Source organism: Betta splendens, chromosome 4 (assembly GCF_900634795.4).
Source record: "Betta splendens chromosome 4, fBetSpl5.4, whole genome shotgun sequence".
Taxonomy (NCBI): domain Eukaryota; kingdom Metazoa; phylum Chordata; class Actinopteri; order Anabantiformes; family Osphronemidae; genus Betta; species Betta splendens.
In genome coordinates, this window is record NC_040884.2 from 2,341,488 (window position 1) to 2,365,161 (window position 23,674).

Sequence of the window (23,674 nt, forward strand, 5' to 3'; positions counted from 1 at the left end):
TCCGAGCTGAGCCCGCATCAATGGACCCGCGGCTCTGGTTGGATTCTCGGCAACTGCGCGGCGTGAAGGGGCGACACGGGCGTGTTTTCGTCGATGTGGAGTGACGGGCGCCTCCCGCAGACAAACAGCTCGCTTCGCCCGGCGCCGGGAGGGAGGGAGCCGCCGCGCGGTCTCTGGGAACGGGGACGGAGGGGCCCGGCTAGCTGGACGGAGGGCTAGCGCCGGGGGGAGCCGGGGGAGCCGGGGGGAGCGTGGATCCCTGCGACGCGTCACGCCATCTCAGAAGGGTGGGCTGCCGTGCACACGCTCCACGTTCCTCACGCTCCGTGGGCAACGGGCGGTGGTGGAGGTGCGGATTAGCGGGGGCGCAGGCAGGCTTTAGCCGTTGACCTAGCTGGAACGAGGAGCGCTAGCATTCCCAGGATGGGGGACTCGGCCCCGGACGCATGTCCGCGCTACGAGGCGACGTGGGTGTAGAGGTCAAGTGTAATCACGGCGTGATTTCATCCCTCCCCCACCGTGCGGCGACCCCACGCCGTTATTAGCTGTCACAGCTAGCTAACCTGTCTGTAGCCGCCCCTTCACTCCACCAGCTACACGCGCAAACCCTGTGCGTGGTTTTGTGTATTAAGGTCCTCCCATCGCATGTGTCTCTGAAGCTGGAGGATGCATTGAAGCATGAAGGCTGGAGCTGCGCCCCGTCAACACGCTGTCGGAGGGCGTCTGTCGTAGGTAAGCGCCCCGCGCTCCCCGTCCACCGTCTGTTGACGTCGCCCACAGCAGCAGAGCTCCAGCGCCGCCTCCGGTCCGCTCGGTCCGGGACGGAGGCTGCGTCCGGGCTCGGCCCGCTGCCTGTGCGTTTGTTGTTTCAGTATTCAGCGGGCTTGCGTGTCGGCCAGCGTTTCCCCACTCCCCACATCCTGTGTTGCGGGGAAGCTTCCTCTTTTGTCCTAAAGTGCTTAGCTGCATCCTGATCAAGGTCACAGATCGCAGAGGCTCAAAGAGAGGCTTGTTCTGCCGGGCCTCTCTGTTGTCGCTTGTTCATGTTTGTTGCTACGTGCGTTGGAAAAGGAAGTTTACTAGTTTTATTTGCAGCTGTGTTCAAAGAAATGGCATCTGTTTGGGGCTGTTGGTGTCAATGTTTCCAGTGAATTGCTTATTGTGTTGTTCTCCATGCATTCTGTTCTCCACCTATTCACCCTTCCGGATGCTCTTCCTGGCTGGGCTTGTTTTGGCACCAGGACAAGCAGCGAAGCCCAGAGCTGCTCCTTTTCCTCGCTTTCCTCCAGCTCACGCAGCGTCCTCACAGGCAGACTGCCCTGCTGTACTCCTCTATCCTCACAGGCAGACTGCCCTGCCATACTCTGTCCTCACAGACAGACTGCCCTGCCGTACTCTGTCCTCACAGACAGACTGCCCTGCCGTACTCTGTCCTCACAGGCAGACTGCCCTGCTGTACTCCTGTTTCCTCACAGGCAGACTGCCCTGCCGTACTCTGTCCTCACAGACAGACTGCCCTGCCGTACTCTGTCCTCACAGACAGACTGCCCTGCCGTACTCTGTCCTCACAGGCAGACTGCCCTGCTGTACTCCTGTTTCCTCACAGGCAGACTGCCCTGCCGTACTCTGCTGTCCTCACAGGCAGACTGCCCTGCCGTACTCCTGTTTCCTCACAGGCAGACTGCCCTGCTGTACTCCTGTTTCCTCACAGGCAGACTGCCCTGCTGTACTCTGTCCTCACAGACAGACTTCCCTGCCGTACTCTGTCCTCACAGACAGACTGCCCTGCCGTACTCTGTCCTCACAGGCAGACTGCCCTGCTGTACTCCTGTTTCCTCACAGGCAGACTGCCCTGCCGTACTCCTGTTTCCTCACAGGCAGACTGCCCTGCTGTACTCTGTCCTCACAGGCAGACTGCCCTGCTGTACTCTGTCCTCACAGGCAGACTGCCCTGCCGTACTCTGTCCTCACAGACAGACTGGCCTGCTGTACTCCTGTTTCCTCACAGGCAGACTGCCCTGCTGTACTCTGTCCTCACAGGCAGACTGCCCTGCTGTACTCCTGTTTCCTCACAGGCAGACTGCCCTGCTGTACTCTGTCCCCACAGGCAGACTACCCTGCCGTACTCCTGTTTCCTCACAGGCAGACTGCCCTGCCATACTCTGTCCCCACAGGCAGACTGCCCTGCTGTACTCATGCGCCTCAGTTTGTTAGTTCCACCTAAGAGCTGCGTAACTTTCTACAACATGTACCTTTTGGAGTTATTTTAAGTTTGCCTTATTTTAGCTCAGACGAGACGTGTCACCGAGTTGTGTCGGCTGGTCTGAAGTTGGCTAAATTGCAGAACTGGAGGTGGATTTGCGTTTGTAGCTGCGTGTGTTTTGGCACCAGGACAAGCAGCGAAGCCCAGAGCTGCTCCTTTTCCTCGCTTTCCTCCAGCTCACGCAGCGTCCTCACAGGCAGACTGCCCTGCTGTACTCCTCTATCCTCACAGGCAGACTGCCCTGCCATACTCTGTCCTCACAGGCAGACTGCCCTGCTGTACTCTGTCCTCACAGGCAGACTGCCCTGCCGTACTCTGTCCTCACAGGCAGACTGCCCTGCTGTACTCCTGTTTCCTCACAGGCAGACTGCCCTGCCGTACTCTGTCCTCACAGACAGACTGCCCTGCCGTACTCTGTCCTCACAGACAGACTGCCCTGCCGTACTCTGTCCTCACAGGCAGACTGCCCTGCTGTACTCCTGTTTCCTCACAGGCAGACTGCCCTGCCGTACTCTGCTGTCCTCACAGGCAGACTGCCCTGCCGTACTCCTGTTTCCTCACAGGCAGACTGCCCTGCTGTACTCTGTCCTCACAGGCAGACTGCCCTGCTGTACTCCTGTTTCCTCACAGGCAGACTGCCCTGCTGTACTCTGTCCTCACAGACAGACTTCCCTGCCGTACTCTGTCCTCACAGACAGACTGCCCTGCCGTACTCTGTCCTCACAGGCAGACTGCCCTGCTGTACTCCTGTTTCCTCACAGGCAGACTGCCCTGCCGTACTCCTGTTTCCTCACAGGCAGACTGCCCTGCTGTACTCTGTCCTCACAGGCAGACTGCCCTGCTGTACTCCTGTTTCCTCACAGGCAGACTGCCCTGCTGTACTCTGTCCCCACAGGCAGACTCCCCTGCCGTACTCCTGTTTCCTCACAGGCAGACTGCCCTGCCATACTCTGTCCCCACAGGCAGACTGCCCTGCTGTACTCATGTGCCTCAGTTTGTTAGTTCCACCTAAGAGCTGCGTAACTTTCTACAACATGTACCTTTTGGAGTTATTTTAAGTTTGCATTATTTTAGCTCAGACGAGACGTGTCACCGAGTTGTGTCGGCTGGTCTGAAGTTGGCTAAATTGCAGAACTGGAGGTGGATTTGCGTTTGTAGCTGCGTGTGTTTTGGCACCAGGACAAGCAGCGAAGCCCAGAGCTGCTCCTTTTCCTCGCTTTCCTCCAGCTCACGCAGCGTCCTCACAGGCAGACTGCCCTGCTGTACTCCTCTATCCTCACAGGCAGACTGCCCTGCCATACTCTGTCCTCACAGGCAGACTGCCCTGCTGTACTCTGTCCTCACAGGCAGACTGCCCTGCCATACTCTGTCCTCACAGGCAGACTGCCCTGCTGTACTCCTGTTTCCTCACAGGCAGACTGCCCTGCTGTACTCTGTCCTCACAGGCAGACTGCCCTGCCATACTCTGTCCTCACAGACAGACTGCCCTGCCGTACTTTGCTGTCCTCACAGGCAGACTGCCCTGCCGTACTCTGCTGTCCTCACAGGCAGACTGCCCTGCTGTACTCCTGTTTCCTCACAGGCAGACTGCCCTGCCGTACTTTGCTGTCCTCACAGGCAGACTGCCCTGCCGTACTCTGCTGTCCTCACAGGCAGACTGCCCTGCTGTACTCCTGTTTTCTCACAGGCAGACTGCCCTGCTGTACTCTGTCCTCACAGGCAGACTGCCCTGCTGTACTCCTGTTTCCTCACAGGCAGACTGCCCTGCTGTACTCTGTCCTCACAGGCAGACTGCCCTGCTGTACTCCTGTTTCCTCACAGGCAGACTGCCCTGCTGTACTCTGTCCCCACAGGCAGACTACCCTGCCGTACTCCTGTTTCCTCACAGGCAGACTGCCCTGCCATACTCTGTCCCCACAGGCAGACTGCCCTGCTGTACTCATGCGCCTCAGTTTGTTAGTTCCACCTAAGAGCTGCGTAACTTTCTACAACATGTACCTTTTGGAGTTATTTTAAGTTTGCCTTATTTTAGCTCAGACGAGACGTGTCACCGAGTTGTGTCGGCTGGTCTGAAGTTGGCTAAATTGCAGAACTGGAGGTGGATTTGCGTTTGTAGCTGCGTCTGTTTTGGCACCAGGACAAGCAGCGAAGCCCAGAGCTGCTCCTTCTCTCGCTTTCCTCCAGCTCACGCAGCGTCCTCGCAGACAGACTGCCCTGCCATACTCTGTCCTCACAGGCAGACTGCCCTGCCGTAATCCTCTGTCCTCACAGGCAGACTGCCCTGCTGTACTCATGCGCCTCAGTTTGTTAGTTCCACCTAAGAGCTGCGTAACTTTCTACAACATGTACCTTTTGAAGTTATTTTAAGTTTGCATTATTAGCTCAGGCGAGACGTGTCACCGGGTTGTGTCGGCCGGTCTGAAGCTGGCTAAATTGCAGAACTGGAGGTGGATTTGCGCTTGTAGCTGCCTGTGTCCAGTGGTTTACTCCCATTTCTGTGAATTCATTTAGCTTTCAACTCCCATCTCATTCATAAGAGACTGTTCTCTCTCTTGCTGTTCTTTCATCTGTAACACTTGGTTGGTTGTTATATTTGGAGGATATGAAAGTAGGTTGGAAATAATTAAATATTGTGATCTTGATATGAACGACTTGCCTTTTTGAGTTCCATCTTTATGATCAGTAAGATATGTTGATTATTCTATTGCTACTCATTTTGTCAAATGAATTACAGCCACATGTTGAGGATGTGTTTTTCATGTGCAACTGTAAGGTTATTGTTATATTCATTGCTGTCTATAAAGAACTATAAAGTGTAATAAGAACCAGAACACAACTGTTGGGCTGTAGCTAGTAATAGCTTTGGGCTGACCAGTTGTCCACTGGTAATCCGGTCCTGATTCTTAGCGGACGTTCCAACTAATGACAAACGCTCCATTTGAAAAGTGCACAGTGGCTTGATTAGTAATGTCAATCATTAGAAATGATTGTCTTGTCAAATCTTTGCTGGTTTTCTAGAAATGTGTTTGTTGTCATAGACTGTCTGAAGGTTAAATTTAGGATCAGGGGTTTACCAGGCAGTGGGAGTGAACCAATATAGGCCTGTTTCAGTACAGTATGACTGTGAATGCACAGTAGCAGTTTGCCCTAAAGGCTTCTAGTGTGGTCCCTTTGCTGGATTTATTCTTATTCACCTGAGGGTCCATTAGAGCAGGAAAGGGACTTTCTATTGATTTGTTGGATAAGTGACTCATACACATCTCACCAAAGATGCTGTAGCAGTTAATTTTAACAAGCAGCACAACTTGACCTCAGCCCTGGAGATTTAGGGTTCATGACAAAGTGCCTGATGTTTTCTGGTGATTTGTAGAAAGACTTCATTCCTGTTTTCTTTAATGAGGCCTAGGAAACGATTTGTTGTTCTCACATTGTAGTAATTGCTTTCATGTTACTTTGCTGGGTTATATAAAAACTGCCTTTTTTATGTACACGGATCCTTCAACTTTGTGTAGTTTGACACTGTGCATTTTGGAGCATATATGAGCATCAATACTATAATTTACAACATGTGTCTCTAAACCGTCAGGAGAATGAATAAAGGGTGCTGTAGGTACCTGATCTTGATAGGATGGGTAGATTCTACATGGACCGTTGATAACCTGCAGCCACTCACTGAGCTGCTGTGCTTGACTGGACATTATCTTAACTCAGCGAATGCAGCTGAGCCTCCACTATAGCAAGGAGTTGTGGCAACAGTTAACCAAACCACCTAATGTCATGTTGGGCCAGAAGTCACCGGAGATGTTGTTGGAAAGTTTTTAAAAATACAGCTGTATCTAAAACTGCAGTCGCTTAAAATATTCGCTACGTAAGGAAGTGACATCAGCTCAGTGAAATCAACCATGTTTTTGACTTGAGTCTGAACAGAGCATCTATAAACTGCATGGAATCAAAAATCTGCACCTTGTTTGTTGGGGTCAAAGGTAAATGGGACTTTAAGCTTGTGCTTTACAGTACGAGGCAGAACTTGGTTAAACTGTTACAGCTGTTCTGGTTTTGCTCTGCAGCTTAACTGTGTGACTGAGCTGAGAGACAGAAGAATATGCCTCCCAGGCCGTCGTCAGGGGAGCTATGGGGCATCCACTTGATGCCCCCCAGGTAACATAAATTATTACTATAGCACATTTTTATGTGTACATGTGTTTAGCCTCTAGATTTTATCTTCGCACATTTTAAATATTCAGGGTTTAGTGTGACAGTTTTACTATAATCAGCATTAATGTTTATGATTGTGGGTGTTTCTACAGGATCCTGGTGGACTGTCTGCTGCCCAACGGGATGATCCTCACCCTGGAGTGTCTTCGTGAAGCCACTCTCATCACCATCAAACATGAACTATTCAAGGAGGCCCGGAAATATCCCCTCCATCACCTTTTACAGGAGGAGACGTCTTACATCTTTGTCAGTGTGACACAGGTAAGAACAGAGAATCGCTGTCAGGAAGTTGTGTTCAATTACTGTAAACGAATACAGTAAATAAATTGTTTGCATTAGAGGAACAGAAACTCACAATGCAGCCAATGTGGTTATTTTTGTTTGCAGTAACAGCCACGTTCTGTAGCTGTAAACAGAACTAGTCTTAATTTTAGAACACCTTTAGGGCTTTAAGAACACCCCATGCTTTCTCCTACACCTCCAGGCAGAGTTTGAGTTCCTACAGCCACTCAACTGGTTTTCATGAAATACTGAAAGCTGAATATTAAACCAAAGCCTTTTTTTCAGGAAGCAGAACGTGAGGAGTTCTATGATGAGACCCGGAGGTTGTGCGACCTGCGCCTCTTTCAGCCTTTCCTCAAGGTTATTGAACCTGTTGGCAACAGAGAGGAAAAGATTCTCAATAGAGAAATTGGTGAGACGAGCTCCTGAGAGTGGGTTCTATTGTGGCGTTAGTTTGCTCTTATTTTATTACACTGACTAGTTCAAATGTAGTTGGGTCAAAAGTTTCTTAATGATAAGATAAATGAACTGCGACTATAGATCTTTATTGGTTTACCTAATTGACCAAGATAACAGGCATAGACCAAATGAGTTCAAATCGGACATCCCGCTTCGTCAGGTTTTGCCATCGGGATGCCTGTGTGTGAGTTTGACCTTGTGAAGGACCCCGAGGTTCAAGACTTCAGGAGGAACATCCTGAATGTTTGCAAAGATTCTGTGGAGCTGAGAGACGCAAGCGGACCCCATAGCCGAGCGCTGTACGTTTACCCACCCAATGTAGAATCCACACAGGAACTCCCCAAACACATCTACAACAAACTGGACAAAGGTAGGCAGCACGCACTGGAGGGGATGCTTCTTAAGGCTTCTTAAAAAAGGTTGTGGATGAATTAATGCGGATGTGGATTAAAGTAATGCTCTCACAATCTCCTCAAGGACAAGAGAAAGCAAAAAACAGTTGATGCTTATTAACAGTACTGTAGTATTCCTAGTGAGCCTTAGAATAGATGGACATAGTAGATATGATATAGGCACTTGATGAATTGATGGATGTGATGCTGTGGTCGTACTTGCTTATAGAGTAGATGAGTACCTTTTATCATGTAGTGTCTGGAAATAATAACTTCAGGGCTGTGGCTTAAGTGAAAATTGATTTTATTGATTTTTTTCTCTTCAGCCTCTGTATTCATGTGTTTTCATATTTGTTTTTCATAGGTCAGATTATTGTTGTGATTTGGGTGATTGTTTCTCCAAACAATGACAAGCAAAAGTATACGTTGAAGATCAACCACGACTGTGTGCCTGAACAGGTGGGCAGAGTATGAGCTCATATCCAGTTCAAAGTAGTCACCGAATGAGCCTTTCCTCAGCTGTCCTTTTGTTTCTATAAATCATTGTATGGAAGTGATGGGTTGTGGGCTGTCTTTATATCTTTGTACACTAAAGGTGATTGCAGAAGCCATTCGTAAGAAGACACGCAGCATGCTGCTCTCTCCGGAGCAGCTAAAGATGTGTGTTCAGGAATACCAGAGTAAATACATCCTTAAAGTCTGCGGCTGTGATGAGTACCTGCTGGAAAAGTACCCCATTAGCCAATATAAGGTACGAGACCTGTGGTGGAAAGTAGCATTTTAGATTTAGGCCTTTGTTTAACACTCACACTCATTTAAAAATGACCATTGTTGTCAAGATGGTAGAATAATGCTGAAAGAATGGAAACGCTTATATAACTAAAGCTAGGAACTTTTCTCCAGAAGGAATCTTGATCTGCTGCTTTGGGATCCTAGTCTCCCTAAATGAGTGTGTGTCACTCTATTTAGCGTAAGCAGTGTGAGCTCATGCTCTGAGCCAGGAGATCAAAGTAGAAGATCCTCATGCTGTCATTGTTTCCTTCTCAGCTGCTGGAAAGTGACCAGTTGACATCATTGGCTACACTTAGAGTGTAACTCTATCAGCTCTCTAACTGTCCTCCTCTGTGTCTCTAGTATATCCGTAGTTGTATGATGCTGGGGAGGCTGCCTAACCTGATGCTAATGGCTAAAGACAGCCTGTACACCCAGCTGCCCACAGACAACTTTGTCATGCCGTCTTACTCCCGACGAATCTCTACGGCGACGTCCTATATGAACGGAGAGGCAGCTGCCAAGTCGCTGTGGACCATCAACGGAACTCTGAGAATACGAATCCTTTGTGCCACCTATGTTAACGTCAACATACGGGACATAGACAAGGTGGGAAACCTGTAACTGTACACATCAGTTACAACAGATGCCTTCTCTGCTGCTCTATAAACACTACTCTCCACATTCATTTTCAGCAGTAATAGTTAGTGTGTCTGTTTTCATTCCCTCTGCTTGTAGATTTATGTGAGGACAGGCATTTACCATGGAGGTGAGCAGATGTGTGACAATGTGAACACACAGAGAGTACCCTGCTCTAACCCCAGGTACAGTAAGCCTCCCTTCAGGGAAACCTGTGTGCCCTACTATATAAAACTGTGCCATTGATCTTGATTGATTTGAGTTTTTCTGTAAACTCAACTGTTGCAGTTGAATGTAGGGTTCGCCAGCATGTGGGAAGTCATGGAGCTCTATTCCTTTTTGCAGGTGGAATGAGTGGCTGACCTACGACATGTACATCCCAGACATCCCCCGTGCTGCTAGACTGTGCCTCTCCATCTGCTCAGTAAAGGGCAGGAAGGGAGCCAAGGAGGTACGTTAAGTGGATACGAATCTTACAAAACCAGTTAGTAGTAATTAAATAACTGAAAATACCATTTGAAAGCACTTTCATTTACTGAATGAACTGCTAAAGTTTATGTTGTGATTTGACAAACATTAAAACCGTTTAAGGGAAATGCTGCTAATCCATACAAAAAAATGTGTGTGTATGTGTGTGTGTGTGCGCGTGTGTGTGCGCGTGTGTGTGCGCGTGTGTGTGTGTGTGTGTGTGTGTGTGGTTCTGTGTTGATCTTTCTGGGCTAATGTGTCCACAGAGAAGGAGAGCCGTGGTATCGTCTTTGATTCTGTTTAATTACTAATCAGCCATGGGCACAGTGGTGGCAGAAAACATCCTCAGCATCACAATCAGTAGAAGGACATTCTTATCGATCTACAATCACACTGAGGGCATGTTGTGAAAATGCTTTGGTCTTATTTTACCTTTTCAATGCCTTTTATAATGTCACTTAAAACCATTGTGAGTTGTAGAGTTTGTGTGTGTGCGTGTGTGTGTATTATTGAATGCCAGTCATGGATATTGTAATTCACACCTGGGGTGAGTCCTGTCTCCACAGCGGCTGTTCTTTCATGCTCCACCTGAATTAAAGATAAACACTTCTCAGCAGCTTTTTGTTCCAGTACTTACTATAAATAGGAGCTTTTTGACTGGCTGTCTGCAGGAAACACTGTCTGTTGTACTCTGTCACCTTATTCCATCACTGCACCTTAGGGAAGACACACTAAAGCTCAAAGAAATCTCATTTTTAATCTAATTTCCTTAGATTTTGTGAAGGATTAGTTCTAGTTTCAATAGGAAAACTATTGTTAAAATATTTTAGAATTTTTTTTCATTTTAACTTCATGCATGACACAAGGTGTGGTCATAAATCCACAGTACAAAAAACCCAGCAGCCACATTCACCTACACATACAGTGGATCCACTTTTTGTGGGCCTTTTTAAAACTGTTGAACCCGTACCAACCCAGTAAAAGCTGATGAAATGCTCCTTTATAGGACAGCAGACAAGTGAGTCCACAGCGTGTCTATCTGACAAAGAGCGAAACCTTAGCCTCCTCTCCATGCCTCCTCCCTCTGTGCTTGGTTGAACCTTCTTTAAGCCACGGTACCTTGAGAGGTGGTGTTCAGCACCAACCGATACCCCTCTCTGATGTATTCATATGAGGACCAGGTAATTACAGGCTCTGTGTCGTCTTCTCATTCTCCCTTTAGGAGCATTGTCCACTCGCTTGGGGAAATGTCAACTTGTTTGACTATACTCACACTCTTGTTGCCAACAAAATGGCTCTTAACCTGTGGCCTGTCCCTCATGGCCTTGAAGACCTCCTCAACCCCATAGGAGTCACAGGATCCAATCCCAACAAGGTGCAGGCAGTTATTATTTTAGTATTTAAACCTTTGTGTAAATGCACAATATAAAGACGTTGATAACAAATAAAATTTATTATTTAACAGTGATTATGTTCCTTAATCCTGGTCTAGGAAACTCCATGTCTAGAGCTGGAGTTTGATCACTTCAGCAGTCCAGTCAAATACCCAGATATGAACGCTGTAGAGGATCATTCAAACTGGACCATTTCAAGGGAAATGGGCTTCAACTACAACCTCTCTGGACAGGTAATGACCAGCTCAGCCAAATCCACACACTGCATTACAAAAGTGTCCCAAAGTGATTGAACCTGCACACACCTGCACAGTCTTCATGGAGTCAGAATTCTTGTACACGGCTTCTGGGGGTGGTGTGGAGAGAATCAGTTGAGATGTTTTTAAGTTAATTTACACATAGCATATGTTAGTTTGTGTGTGTTTTTTTTATCGTAGCATTCAACAGGTGAAATCTTCTATTGCAGCATGTAATAGTATTTACCTTCTGTTGTGTTTTAGAGCAACCGTGTAGCCAGAGATCACGCCCTGACAGAGAGCGACACTGAGCAGCTGAGACAACTAAGTAACAGAGACCCTCTGTCAGAAATCACTGAGCAGGAGAAAGACTTTCTGTGGAGATACAGGTAAGCTCCAACCCAAAGCGGCTGGAGATGTAGCCTGGCATCGATTTCATGTCAGCTCACGCAGACTGTTACTTGTATACCTATAACCATAGTAAGTACAAGCAGCTTCTTTTAGGATAATGGCTGAATCATTTATCATTTGTTGTCTTCTTTGTCTGTCTGTGACTGTGTGTTGTCCCCTCCTTCCCACCAGGCACTACTGCATGAACATCCCTGAGATCCTCCCCAAGATACTTTTGGCTGTCAAATGGAACTCCAGAGATGAAGTAGCACAGGTAAAATACCTGTTGTTGTGAAAAGACGCTATACTTCTCTGTATATGATGGATGAGAATAAACTAATTATCAAGTTACTTCCCTTCCAAACTACATTTTGATAATTGGAGGTTTTCCTCTGAGTGCTTTATTGCATCCACTCATGGTAACTTGTTAGGACCCAACTTGGAACAGCTGTAATTCCATGACAAATGTGCTGTATGTAAACCTGCTGTGTTGCGTCTCCCAGATGTACTGTTTGTTGAAGGAGTGGCCCTCCATCCGCCCTGAGCAGGCCATGGAGCTGCTGGACTGTAACTATCCAGACCCCATGGTCAGACACTTTGCTGTACGCTGCCTTGAAAAGTACCTGACTGATGATAAACTCTCCCAGTACCTCATTCAGCTTGTACAGGTAGGCGTGTCTGAATGAGGCCATTATGCTTATTATTATTTCGATGAACTGGTTGTCAAACGAATGGGTTAACCTATGACCCCAGAGGCTCTTCAGGTTGCTTTTCTTCTGTTACAGGTTTTAAAATACGAGCAGTATCTTGACAATCCCCTGGCACGCTTCCTTCTCAAAAAAGCCCTGACCAATCAGAGGATTGGACACTTCTTCTTCTGGCATCTTAAGTGAGTCATCGTTCAGATTGCTTTTCCTTCTTAAATACTCAACTTCATTTTTCTGTGCCTGACCAGAAAGAAAAGCCTCCACCAACCTCCGTGACCTCTTTCGTAACTTTCTTTCTCGCTCTTTGCTTTGCGTCGTCCTCATAGGTCAGAAATGCACAATAAAACTGTGAGCCAGAGGTTTGGGCTGCTGTTAGAGGCTTACTGCAGGGCCTGTGGCATGTACCTCAAACACCTGAGCAGGCAGGTGGAAGCCATGGAGAAGCTCATCAACCTCACTGACATTCTCAAACAGGAGAAGAAGGATGAGACACAGAAGGTAAGAAGGCCAGCATCCCACACTCACTCTCCCTCTGGGGGAATATAGGTCCTTAAAGTCAGTGTTTTGTCGTCGGACTGTGGGGCAAGGGCATAAAATAATAAAAAGAGAATGATGGTGGATGATGCATGAGATGAGCTGTTGCTTCCGTATCACACAGGTTTATGTTCTATTCTCTTTTCAGAAACCCAGATGTTTACTTAGCACTTGTGCTGTTTCTCAAGTCCTGAGAGTTATACATTCAAACAAGCATAAACATTTATGTGTGTGTGTGTGTGTGTGTGTGTGTGTGTGTGTGTGTGTGTGTGTGTGTGTGTGTGTGTGTGTGTGTGTGTGTGTGTGTGTGTGTGTGTGTGTGTGTGTGTGTGTTGTTGTGCGTTTCTTGTGGAGGTCCAGATGCGGTTTCTTGTGGACCAGATGAAGAGACCAGACTACATGGATGCTCTGCAGAACTTCACCTCTCCTCTCAACCCTGCCCACCAGCTGGGAAATCTGAGGTTAGAACTAATATACAGTGATATACAAACTCTATGTGTGTGTGTGTGTGTGATGTAAATGTGTAAATCTAAATACATTGTGCGCAGGTTAGATGAATGCAGAATCATGTCATCAGCGAAGAGGCCATTGTGGCTGAACTGGGAGAATCCTGACATCATGTCTGAAATGCTTTTTCAGAACAATGAGATAATCTTCAAAAATGGAGATGGTAACACACACACACACACACACACACACACACACACACACACACACACACACACACACACACACACACACACACACACCAAATCATTTTATACACTTATGTATATAAAATACTGTTATATTGGTTATATTATATTATATATCTTTATTATGAACTGAGTGACTATGTTTGTGTGTTAGACCTGCGCCAAGATATGCTGACGTTGCAAATCATTAAAATCATGGAGAACATCTGGCAGAATCAAGGCCTGGATCTACGGTACGTTTTTCACTCCTGTTGCTGCCGTCTCTTTTTCATATGTTCTTCTGCAGTTTCCTGTTTCTGGTGCTCAAAGTCAGTCGTGTGTGTGTATGTGTGTGTAGGATGCTTCCTTACGGCTGCCTGTCATTAGGAGACTGTGTGGGTCTAATTGAGGTTGTTCGCAGCTCCCACACAATCATGCAGATTCAGTGTAAAGGAGGCTTGAAAGGCGCTCTGCAGTTTAATTCAAATGCTCTGCATCAATGGCTTAAGGACAAGAATAAGGGCGAGATGTGAGTCCTTCTCTTCTCCGATTGTTTATGCAGCACTTTTACATTGTTGAACACTGTGGATCATATTTATTAACTGACACCATGTATGCGTGAGTTCACAGTAAGCCGCTCTGTTCTGTCGGTGTTTGTGCAGGTACGACTCAGCTGTGGATTTGTTCACACGGTCCTGTGCTGGCTACTGTGTAGCTACATTCATCCTTGGAATAGGAGACAGGCACAACAGCAACATCATGGTTAAAGATGATGGACAGGTAACGTACAGGAAGAGGCTCCAGCCTGACACATGCAGGTTGAACTGAAATGTGAGCCAGGTGGTGGCAGTAACTCCAAATATCTATTTTGAGACTGTCAAATTGCACAACATGTGATGCAAACATTTGTTCGCCTCTTGGCATCTTCACATTTCTCCATCTGATTTTTAAATGTTCTCATTCCTCCCTTCTGCTGCTCTCATCTGTTAAAATGTCTTCAGTGCTTGTGCCTAATGTCTTTCAGTGTGTATGGTTTATACTGTAGAGGACATTCAAATCCTTCTGCTTTCCTTCAGTTGTTTCATATAGATTTTGGCCATTTCCTGGATCATAAGAAGAAGAAATTTGGCTACAAAAGAGAGCGAGTGCCCTTTGTACTGACACAAGACTTCCTGATTGTCATCAGCAAGGGATCCCAGGAGTGTGCAAAGACCAAAGAGTTTGAGAGGTGCTGCTGCGTCGCACATTCCTCTCTTCACAGTCAGCTTTTTGTTCTTTTACCTCTCAGTCAGACACCGACAGCCAGTCTGTTGGTCTTTACGATGGTTTATTCCTCACATCTGCCGTGGATGTGGTTCTCTACCCGTGTTCATGGGATAAGACTGCTAACAAACTTTAACTTACAGAGTAGAGAAGGTGCTGGATTTAGTTTGCTCAGCATTGTTCATTTTTCCATTCTTTCCACTTGCCTCATGTTCCTCAGTTTGACAAGCTGAGTGGAAACTTGCACAACTTCTAATGAATTGCCATAAAACCTTGCAGGTCTCTGTGGTATACTGCTGTTCCAGTGCCTCATTACACAGAAAATACATTTGGCTGTGTAACATGCAGGTTTGGGGCCTGTTACTAAAATTGCAGTTTGCAACAAAACGTCTTTATTTTAATTAATTTTACTCATCAGAGCTTGCAGCACGCTGTGTTTCTGCGTCCCCATTATCTTTCCTCTCATCCTGAATGGTGCCTCTGTCCAGGTTCCAGGAGATGTGTTATAAAGCCTACCTGGCCATCCGGCAGCATGCTAACCTCTTCATCAACCTCTTCTCCATGATGCTGGGTTCTGGCATGCCGGAGCTGCAGTCCTTTGACGACATTGCCTACATCAGGAAGACTCTGGCCCTGGAGAAAAGCGAGCAGGTGAGTAGGCATTGATCTGTGCTCATCCGCTCCTTCATGTCCAAGTTAGAAATCTTCTGACATCTCCCTTTTCCTTGTTTGTGCAGGAAGCGCTGGACTACTTCATGAAGCAGATGAACGATGCTCACCACGGTGGATGGACGACCAAGATGGACTGGATATTCCACACGATTAGACAGCATGCACTGAACTGATCTCCCACAGGCCACGCAGATCCACCAGTCTGACCATGGAGTATTTATTTCTGTTTGACCAATGCAGCATTACTCTCAAGGATTTTCATTGGACACTGTAAACTGTACTGACAGTGACAGGTTCTGCATAATCTTTTAGTTTTTTAACACCAGAACCCAATCTTGTTATTCAAATAAGGGTCCTGTTCATCTGCAGGATCCTGGCATCCTCCTCCTCCATGTGTGGATGTACTCGAGCATTTCCTTCATGTCCTGGTGAAGGTGTCCAACGTGACTGATGCTTGTGTTCCTGGCTGCTATTCCTCCTCTTTTTGTTTGCTCTTTTCTATTCAAAGCAAACTAGGTGAGCAGAGACATTTGACCTCTGACCCTGCTGCTCATCAACGTTCAAATCTGCCAAGCTATAAATGTAGCCACAGTCAGTCAGACTACTGCCCTTCTGCTGTATGATTGCTGCGTTGCGGCTCCACCCCTCAAAGGAAAGGAATCTTTAAGAATCCCAAACCACGGCTGAGGATAAAGGGCACAAGGAAAGGGCTCCAAGTGTTTTGTTGCTGAAGTGGAAGCTTCTACGGTGACGGTATTATTGTGTGGAAGCTTGGCTCCTGAGCTGATTTAGTTTTTGCTTTGGAACTGCAGATGAGCCTCCTGGATGTGGAACAGCTCTACAATCTCCTGTTGCCTCAATGCAACAGCTTTAACCCTTGGAAGATTAGTTTAATGATGCAGCAGATTCTTGAAGCCTCCGTCGAACAACAGCACTTAGACAAGTAATATACGGATTTATTACGGCTTTTGAAACTTATTTGTGTATCGTTAGCCCTGTTTTTTTGTTTGTTCATTCACATTCAAAACCCTAAAACATTTTGTTATTTGTGTAGGTGTATTTGTGTTGGTCTGCCATGAGCTCTGCTCCTTTTCCTTTTCTCTGTTTAGAGACTTCTCACATTTGCTCTTTTCTGCCTCAGTCACTTTAAGATAAACGGTTTAATTTGCCTCGTTACTAGACCAATTCACTTCATTGTGGCTGGTTTAAAGCCCTGCTTGGAATTTTATAGATTTGTTTGGGCTGCGGATGCAAAAATGATAAGTGAAAGTGGCAGTGTAACTCTTCATGAATAACGGGACCTATTTTAAGCCTGTGTCTGTCTGTTTGTTGGTGAGCAGAGACCCGAGGGACGTCACGTCTTCCTGTTGATGAAATACTTTGGCGTCACAGTGTACAGGCTCGACCTGAACAAGCTGGAGTGAGCAAATCAAAGCAGCACAACCTTCGTTAAGAAGCATGGCAGCTTTTATGAAATCCCTGGTGTATTCATCTTATTCGTATGTCCGCATGTGCCCCTGTTGAATGTCTGATACAAGTATTTGAACTTGTTTTTCACACACTGGTGGATAATTTTATCCGGATCTCTGAGCCCATAACCTTGAGCCATGCGTTTTGTTGCCACTATTAAAGCCATGCCTGCATTTTTTTATTTTTTTTTAAGAAGCTTACTTTTTTTCCCACCATTGACTGGGTAGTTTGTAAAGTCGTAGTGACAGTCGTGAAACAAGAAGGTTTAGTTTTAGTTGAGAGGGAAATTCTGAATCATGAGTGAAAAGACGTTCCAATCTAAAGGTTATTTGCATAATGGTTTGTTTTAATCATGCTTTAAATTGGGTGATTACAATAAGAAGGAACAGTGAACAAAGGAAAACCAGATTACAGCTGGAAATACATGTTGGTGTCTTCAGAGCAGCTTAAAGTCGACTTCGCTCTGGAGATGAATCACATTAAAGTCCAGAGGTGCCGTCGTCCCGTACAGTGTGTCCTGCTGCTGATGCCTCAGAGCCCGGATACCTGCAAATCAGTAGTAAAACTCAAACGGGTCATTGAAAAAGATGCTCACCATCAGTCTGCTGTTGATTGTACGGAGAAGCCAAAGTTCTGACCTGTTCTCACGTGGTGCATGTGTACGGTGCTGTATTACCAGAGCATTAGTGGCAGGAATGTATTTGATCGCTAGCATGTGCACTCTGTTTTATGTTTTCACATCCTATGTTCATCCTGTCAGATGCCACTAAAGGAACAGAGGGTGTTCTGGTTCTGCCGTGTAGCCAGTCCGGCTGGATTTGGGCTTTTGTGTCAGTGGAAGACTCTAAAAAGGGAAAGAGCAAAAGTCTGGGGATGCACTTAAAGAAGTGGGGTTCTCCAAGCTGAAGAGCGTTAGCCTAGCATGTTCCCCAGCAGCGTAGCCCACCTTTGTACAGGTAGTCTAACTCCTTTTACTGTAGGCCTCGTGTTATCGTTATAATCCATTGCGTGTTTGTGTACATGTTCATTGGCAGGCCCCAATGAAAGCCTCACTAACGGACGGGCGTCATGACACTGACCTCTTGCGGTGTCTCTAAATGTTTTTGTAAGCGGTTTTGTTGTTCTTTTTTTTCCCCACTGGCTCATCTGCCAGAGGACGAACATGGAAAAGGAGGAAGCTTTTCCCTGGTTTGTGAGGAAACAGAAGTTTTTCATATCAGTTGTTAATGTTTTACTTGAAATGTGCTTTATCTGAACTGTACGTGCGTGTGTGTGTGTGCGTGTGCGACAGAGGCGTGTGTACAGCCCGTCTGTTTGATCCTGGTGTGGAGCCTCTACAGATGTATCCAGTCCAACATCTGTAGAGTGATGACACGAATAATGAAGGATTCAAGTTGCATTCAAGTCCAGATTTCCATATCTGTGGCGTCTTCAGATTCAGTGATGCTGGATTTTTCATCTTGTTTTTTTTTTTTCAGCGCTCGTTCGTTTGATGCTGATTGGCAGGTTTCAGGAATTCTGAAATATTTTTTTTGTAGATTTAGCATCAGATGAGTCCACCCTAACTGTGAAACAGCCAAATATCAATGACCAACATGTGGTTCATGCTAATGACAAATAACAAGTGGACACCAGTGCAGTAAACATTAGTGTGATGCTCTGTTACAGCTGCAGGTTGTAGCCAACAACCCAGTATTGACGCCAAGTTCACCTGCTGTGCAGTAATAATGGAGTCCACGTGCAGATTGTCATGCTTTGTTCCAGTGGTTGTGTGTTTAAATTCCTTCAACGAGAGTGGACCCGAATGAAAGTTGAGGGTTTTGACCGTTTGTCATTTCTCAACATGTGTGTGCTTCACCTGAGAAGGCGACACTGACCTAAGTGTGCGCTTTCACGCTCTTTCGTGTATGCAGTACATTGTGACGTCCTTCTGTAACAGGCCGTGCTGTCAGAACCTTAACCTGTACTATGAATGAATGTACCTCGGGCCAATGTAACGTTAATCACAGCCTACATGCATGAGATCGGCTCATTTTAATTTAGCCGCTGTCCAGCCATACAGACATTGATCATCCCATGCCTTAAGTTAGCTCCACGTAGGAACGGCTTCTAAGTTCACCTCCATAACCTGTTTTTATTCATCAGTGCATATTGTGTTTGGCTCCTGCTCCCAGAGTAAAGGTTTGTAGACTGACTGACTGCTCATCTGAGTGTTTTGTGAAGATGTAGAAATAAATTTGTTAAACATTGACCCAGCTGTGTTTGCTTTTGCTCTGTGCCCTTGTACATCAGGCATTTTTATTTATTCAGTAATTTAATGTTTGCAGTAATCAGGCTGTTTCCAACTTACTTTAATTGTTGAATAATCTTAGGAATATTCCAGAAGATTAAAAGGTGATTTGCGTAATTAATGTGACTTCACAGCATTTAAAGGTCCTGAATCCATGTGCTGTGACTGTGTGTGAGCCATTCAGGTAGATGAGCGCGTTGGTGCATTAAGGCCGAGCCACATGTAAAACCAACAACCTTTATTGTAAAATGTGATCGTTGCTTTTCCCATGAAACTGATTCCACACGGATGAGTGCAGAGCTGTCAGTCCTTCCCTTTGCTCTGTTCCTTGATCGCCCTGGTGTTGGTGAGAGTGTGTGGAGCATCTGGAGCGGCCGGTGGGCGCCTCACGCCTGGCCGTCCGCGGGCGGAGCCGCCGTGGCCGTGGTGCTGGCCTGGGTGGGGGCCCCAGGGGGGGGGGGCTCCACGGGGCTCCAGGGCTTCCAGGGCTTGGAGGGGCAGTGGAACGGGTTCTTCTTCAGCTCCTCGGCAGCCGCCGTGGGGGGCGTGTGTTTGGAGCCCGTGTTGTCCTCCTCGGAGGATTCCTTCTTGGGTGAAGCCGCTGAAGGGGCCACAGGTGGTGCCGCCGTAGGCTTCTTAAAGGAGGGGGGGGTTTCCCGCAGAATGGACCTGAGTGGAGACCAGCCGGGAGGACGACGCCGGCTGAACTGAAATGTAGTGATTGAAGAATGAGTTGAATTACTGCAACAAGTGGTGCATTTATGGCAAAACTTTTAGAGAAATTCAAATTTTGCCTCTTGACACTGAAGTGACTTTCACTCCATCTGTATGATCATAGTTTTTGTCATAAGGCCCGGCGCTTCCTGTCTGGTGTGAAGTGATTGTGACGCTGTAAAAGGTGAAGTAACGCTGCTCTCACCGAAACAGGCATTTCACCGTCCGCACACTCTAACTGGACCTCTGGGTTCTCGAATCTCCACGGCGCGACGTCCACGATGGAGTTACAGGTGACAAACTCCTGCACGCACGCACGCACGCACACGCACACAGGCACGCACGCACACGCACGCACACACGCACGCACACACGCACGCACGCACGCACACACACACACACGCACACACACACACACACACACACACACACACACACACACACACACACACACACACACACACACACACAGAGCCGGGTGAACAGGGCTGGATCGACATCCCATAATAGCAGCAGTGACGTTGCTTGGTTTTATCTTTACCGCTTTCTCTCCATCCAAGACACACAGTTCGTTCAGGTCTTTGTGTTCGGCTTTGGCACATTTGGTCTTCCTCATGTCGAAGCTCATCTTGTACCTGAGGCCTGCGACGACCTGCAGGGACACGAGCACAGGCGGCTCAGAGCAGAAGCACCAGAGACGCGGGCCGTGCCCTGCGCCGCTCCGAACGGTACCTGCTGGGTGACGGGGCCCAGGTTGTTGAGGGTGAACAGGTGCGTGTGGGTGGACATGGAGTTGTACTTGGAGATGGAGGCAGAAAGAGGAACTCTGATGTCCTCCGAGTTCTCGTCGATCTCCCTGGGGCAGCCCAGACAGGGAGCCTTGTCCGGAGTCACGTGGTCTTCATCACACACGAAGGGAAAGATGACGCACACACAGGCAGCGCGAGTCAGCGCTTCCTACGGCCGCTCGGCCTCACTGTCGGACGACGGGAACCCACGCAAACGGCTCCTGAAGTGAAAACGGCCTCGAGCAGCGACAGCAGAGGTCGCTGAGGTCAGCGGTTTGAATGCGTCGCATCACTTTGGATTCAGAACTATAATAAAAACATGTGTGGCACATGTGCCTCGAACTGTTTGCTCGTCCAATATTCCTTTAATGCTCTAATAATTTTTCCAAGCTGAGCCTTTTGGAGGCAGGATTAGACCTCAGCTGTTTACTGGAGGTCAGCAGTCGTGGGCAAACGCATTAGAGTCTAGACTCGGCCGCTGCCTTTTATGGCGGGAGCTCGTACGTGAGGCTGCGCTGATGTTACACAACGGCCTCAGCCTCTGCACCCAGCGTCCTCGCTATCTCTGAGTGTGTCAATACGCCAGAGATCCTGCTGCGAGGAAGCTCACGGAGACGACTGGCGACAGTAGGAACGGCTCAGCTGACGGTGGAGAGGTCACATGACCGGCGGCAGGACTTTAACGAAGCCGTTAACGCGTCTAAATAGCAGCTGCAAAAACGAGGGCCAGTCGTCCGTCAAGAGAGAGCAGCCGCGTTCACTCGCTCACTCACTGCCTCAGTCCCTCACTCTTGCCCACTCACTCACTCACTCACTCACTCACTCACTCACTCACTCACTCCCTCACTCTCACTCACTCACTCACTCACTTACTCTTCCGCTCACCCGCTCACTCCCTCCCTCACTCACTCACTCACTTGCTCACTCACTTACTCTTCCGCTCACCCGCTCACTCCCTCCCTCCCTCCCTCACTCACTCACTCACTCACTCACTCACTCACTCACTTGCTCGCTCCCTCAGTCACTCACTCACTCACTCACTCACTCACTCACTCTCGCTCACTCTCGCTCACTCACTTACTCTTCCGCTCACCCGCTCACTCCCTCACTCACTCACTCACTCACTCACTCACTCACTCACTCACTTGCTCGCTCCCTCGCTCCCTCGGTCACTCGCTCACTCACTCACTTACTCACTCACTCACTCACTCACTAACTCACTCCCTCAGTCCCTCACTCTCACTCACTCACTCACTCACTTGCTCACTCACTTACTCTTCCGCTCACCCGCTCACTCCCTCACTCACTCACTCACTCACTCACTCACTCACTCACTCACTCACTCACTCACTAACTCACTCCCTCAGTCCCTCACTCTCACTCACTCACTCACTCACTTGCTCACTCACTTACTCTTCCGCTCACCCGCTCACTCCCTCCCTCACTCACTCACTCACTCACTCACTCACTCACTCACTCACTTGCTCGCTCCCTCAGTCACTCGCTCACTCACTCACTCACTCACTCACTCACTCACTCACTCACTCACTCACTCACTCACTCACTCACTCACTCACCAACGAGGCAGTCCACCTGTTTAGTGTCTGCCTCTGTGTCTGACATGTTGACGGTGGCGTTGCATGAGATCGGAGCCTGAGGAAACAGCAGCGCTTGTTGTCACGTGGCTTCAGTGACCGTGAGCCGAGCAGAAACGGCGGCTCTCACCTTGTGTCCGTAGGGCAGATAGTTACAGTCGCTCCAGGGCTTCCTGTCTTCAGCGAGGCAGTCGCTCCTCCTGGTGGTGAACTGCAGCGAGTACACGGAGTTGGCGCCGTTCTCTGACTGGAGAGACGCCGTCAGTTAGTGTCAGGGGTCAAAGGTCACGGTAGCGTGCGTCCTGTTTTATAAGCAGCTCTGCAGAGGGGACGCCTGAGCTGCGTTTCGTGTTTGAATGGGAGGAAGTCCTGTTTGTGTGCGTCCCGCTGGTCACCGCTACCTTACTGGCCGTCAGGATCTGGAACAGGGCCAGCGTGTGTCCGCTGGTCAGCTTCCCGTTGAACTTGGTCACAGCGCTGCTCACGGCCTTTTCTACAGACGGGTCGTCACAGAAGATCAGGACGCCAGGCTGCACGTCCACGACCTCCTGGACCACACAAAACCTATTGAGTCAGGTTTGACCTTTGACCTCTCTGCTACGCTGACATCAACTTCACTACTTTTGTCTGCGTTACTTTACCTGCAGTTTGGTCATTAGTGGCTCTAAATCAAGTCTTGTCTTATGATGGATTCATAATCTGGTGTAGGTGCATTAACTTGAGTCTGTTTATACTGAACTTCCATAATATAAAATATAAAACCACAGCATTTGTGTGATACAGTCACTGGTTCTGGTTGTCATTACTTTAAATACAGGCTGCATCAAACATGACACTTGATACATGAACTTCTATCACAGTAAGTTCATGATCCCATCCCCGTTATTTCAGGTCTTAATGCCATAAAACCTGTCAAAATACAACGAGGACCCCTGGACTCCAACGGACCCTACCTGCCCAAAGACGGAGCTGTGGAGGCACAGCAGCGCCAGCGCACACAGCGCGACTCGGCTCCTCATGGTCTGATCCTGATGTTCCAGGTGTTCTGCAAAGCAAACAAAATATATGACTCACGGTGTGCGTCTGGGTCAGTCAGTGTGTGAGGCCTGTGCACTGAGTCCCTGGACCTGCAGCTTCTGGAGCTGGACGGCTCACGTTGATCCCGCTGGCTTGAAGAGAATGAGCCGACTTGTCTCGGCGCTGGGATGAACGACTGAGCGAAGTTCTGCTCGGAGCGGAGGTGGGAATCCTGAGGACGTCGATGAGTCACAGGCGCACGCGTGCACGGACGCCCGGAGGACGCGCACGCACAGACTCGGTAAAAGGAGAGTCAATATTTGCTGCTGTGTTTGCGGTGCTGCCAGACCCGTCAATACGCGCCCGGGTCAGAACACGTCTGGACCCGAGCTGAGCCGCCCACACGCTCAACCATGGGGCTCACACACTGTCCTGCCTCAG

The 23,674-nt window shown here is 48.1% G+C and overlaps 2 protein-coding genes across 5 annotated transcripts; one reads left to right on the forward strand and one right to left on the reverse strand.

Annotated features, from left to right (window-relative positions):
- Positions 1-271: 271 nt before the first annotated feature.
- LOC114853447 (phosphatidylinositol 4,5-bisphosphate 3-kinase catalytic subunit alpha isoform-like) lies at positions 272-19,080 on the forward strand. 3 transcript variants are annotated; one of them, XM_055508508.1, is made up of 26 exons: positions 272-732; positions 6,182-6,246; positions 6,331-6,421; positions 6,571-6,739; positions 7,046-7,172; positions 7,380-7,589; positions 7,976-8,070; positions 8,207-8,362; positions 8,746-8,991; positions 9,121-9,206; positions 9,367-9,472; positions 10,712-10,864; positions 10,982-11,116; positions 11,384-11,508; positions 11,702-11,783; positions 12,013-12,177; positions 12,295-12,398; positions 12,543-12,714; positions 13,105-13,211; positions 13,299-13,420; positions 13,600-13,678; positions 13,783-13,953; positions 14,087-14,204; positions 14,501-14,652; positions 15,176-15,338; positions 15,425-19,080. In XM_055508508.1, the coding sequence occupies exons 3-26, from the start codon at positions 6,366-6,368 to the stop codon at positions 15,530-15,532; spliced, it is 3,207 nt and encodes a 1,068-aa protein (XP_055364483.1). In that variant the 5' UTR covers positions 272-732; positions 6,182-6,246; positions 6,331-6,365; the 3' UTR covers positions 15,533-19,080. The 3 variants fall into 3 exon arrangements, with proteins under 3 accessions (XP_055364483.1, XP_029002662.1, XP_055364484.1); XM_029146829.3 differs by lacking the exon at positions 6,182-6,246 and having other exon boundaries at positions 273-732; XM_055508509.1 differs by lacking the exon at positions 272-732 and having other exon boundaries at positions 4,859-6,246; positions 13,111-13,211.
- A 262-nt stretch (positions 19,081-19,342) lies between these two features.
- Positions 19,343-23,485, reverse strand: kng1 (kininogen 1). Of its 2 annotated transcripts, none has more exons than XM_029146835.2 (9): positions 23,344-23,485; positions 23,170-23,261; positions 22,618-22,761; positions 22,347-22,463; positions 22,199-22,274; positions 20,566-20,732; positions 20,375-20,485; positions 20,039-20,137; positions 19,343-19,826 (listed from the first exon to the last, which is right to left on the reverse strand). In XM_029146835.2, exons 2-9 carry the CDS (start codon positions 23,233-23,235, stop codon positions 19,506-19,508), a joined length of 1,101 nt encoding a protein of 366 aa, XP_029002668.1. In that variant the 5' UTR covers positions 23,236-23,261; positions 23,344-23,485; the 3' UTR covers positions 19,343-19,505. The 2 variants fall into 2 exon arrangements, with proteins under 2 accessions (XP_029002668.1, XP_029002667.1); XM_029146834.2 differs by having other exon boundaries at positions 22,618-22,764; positions 23,344-23,484.
- Positions 23,486-23,674: the final 189 nt, after the last annotated feature.

What these genes read in the sequence shown, in the direction of transcription:
- kng1 (XM_029146834.2), bottom strand. Translation starts at nt 23,235, where the DNA reads ATGAGGAGCCGAGTCGCGCTGTGTGCGCTGGCGCTGCTGTGCCTCCAC. An exon ending in TGGGCCCCGTCACCCAGCAG is followed by an intron (nt 20,486 to 20,565) that starts GTACCGTTCGGA and finishes GTGTCCCTGCAG; the next exon opens with GTCGTCGCAGGCCTCAGGTA. An exon ending in ACGGTGAAATGCCTGTTTCG is followed by an intron (nt 19,827 to 20,038) that starts GTGAGAGCAGCG and finishes ACTACATTTCAG; the next exon opens with TTCAGCCGGCGTCGTCCTCC.
- LOC114853447 (XM_055508508.1), top strand. Translation starts at nt 6,366, where the DNA reads ATGCCTCCCAGGCCGTCGTCAGGGGAGCTATGGGGCATCCACTTGATG. An exon ending in ACCTCATTCAGCTTGTACAG is followed by an intron (nt 12,178 to 12,294) that starts GTAGGCGTGTCT and finishes CTTCTGTTACAG; the next exon opens with GTTTTAAAATACGAGCAGTA. An exon ending in CCCTGGAGAAAAGCGAGCAG is followed by an intron (nt 15,339 to 15,424) that starts GTGAGTAGGCAT and finishes TTGTTTGTGCAG; the next exon opens with GAAGCGCTGGACTACTTCAT.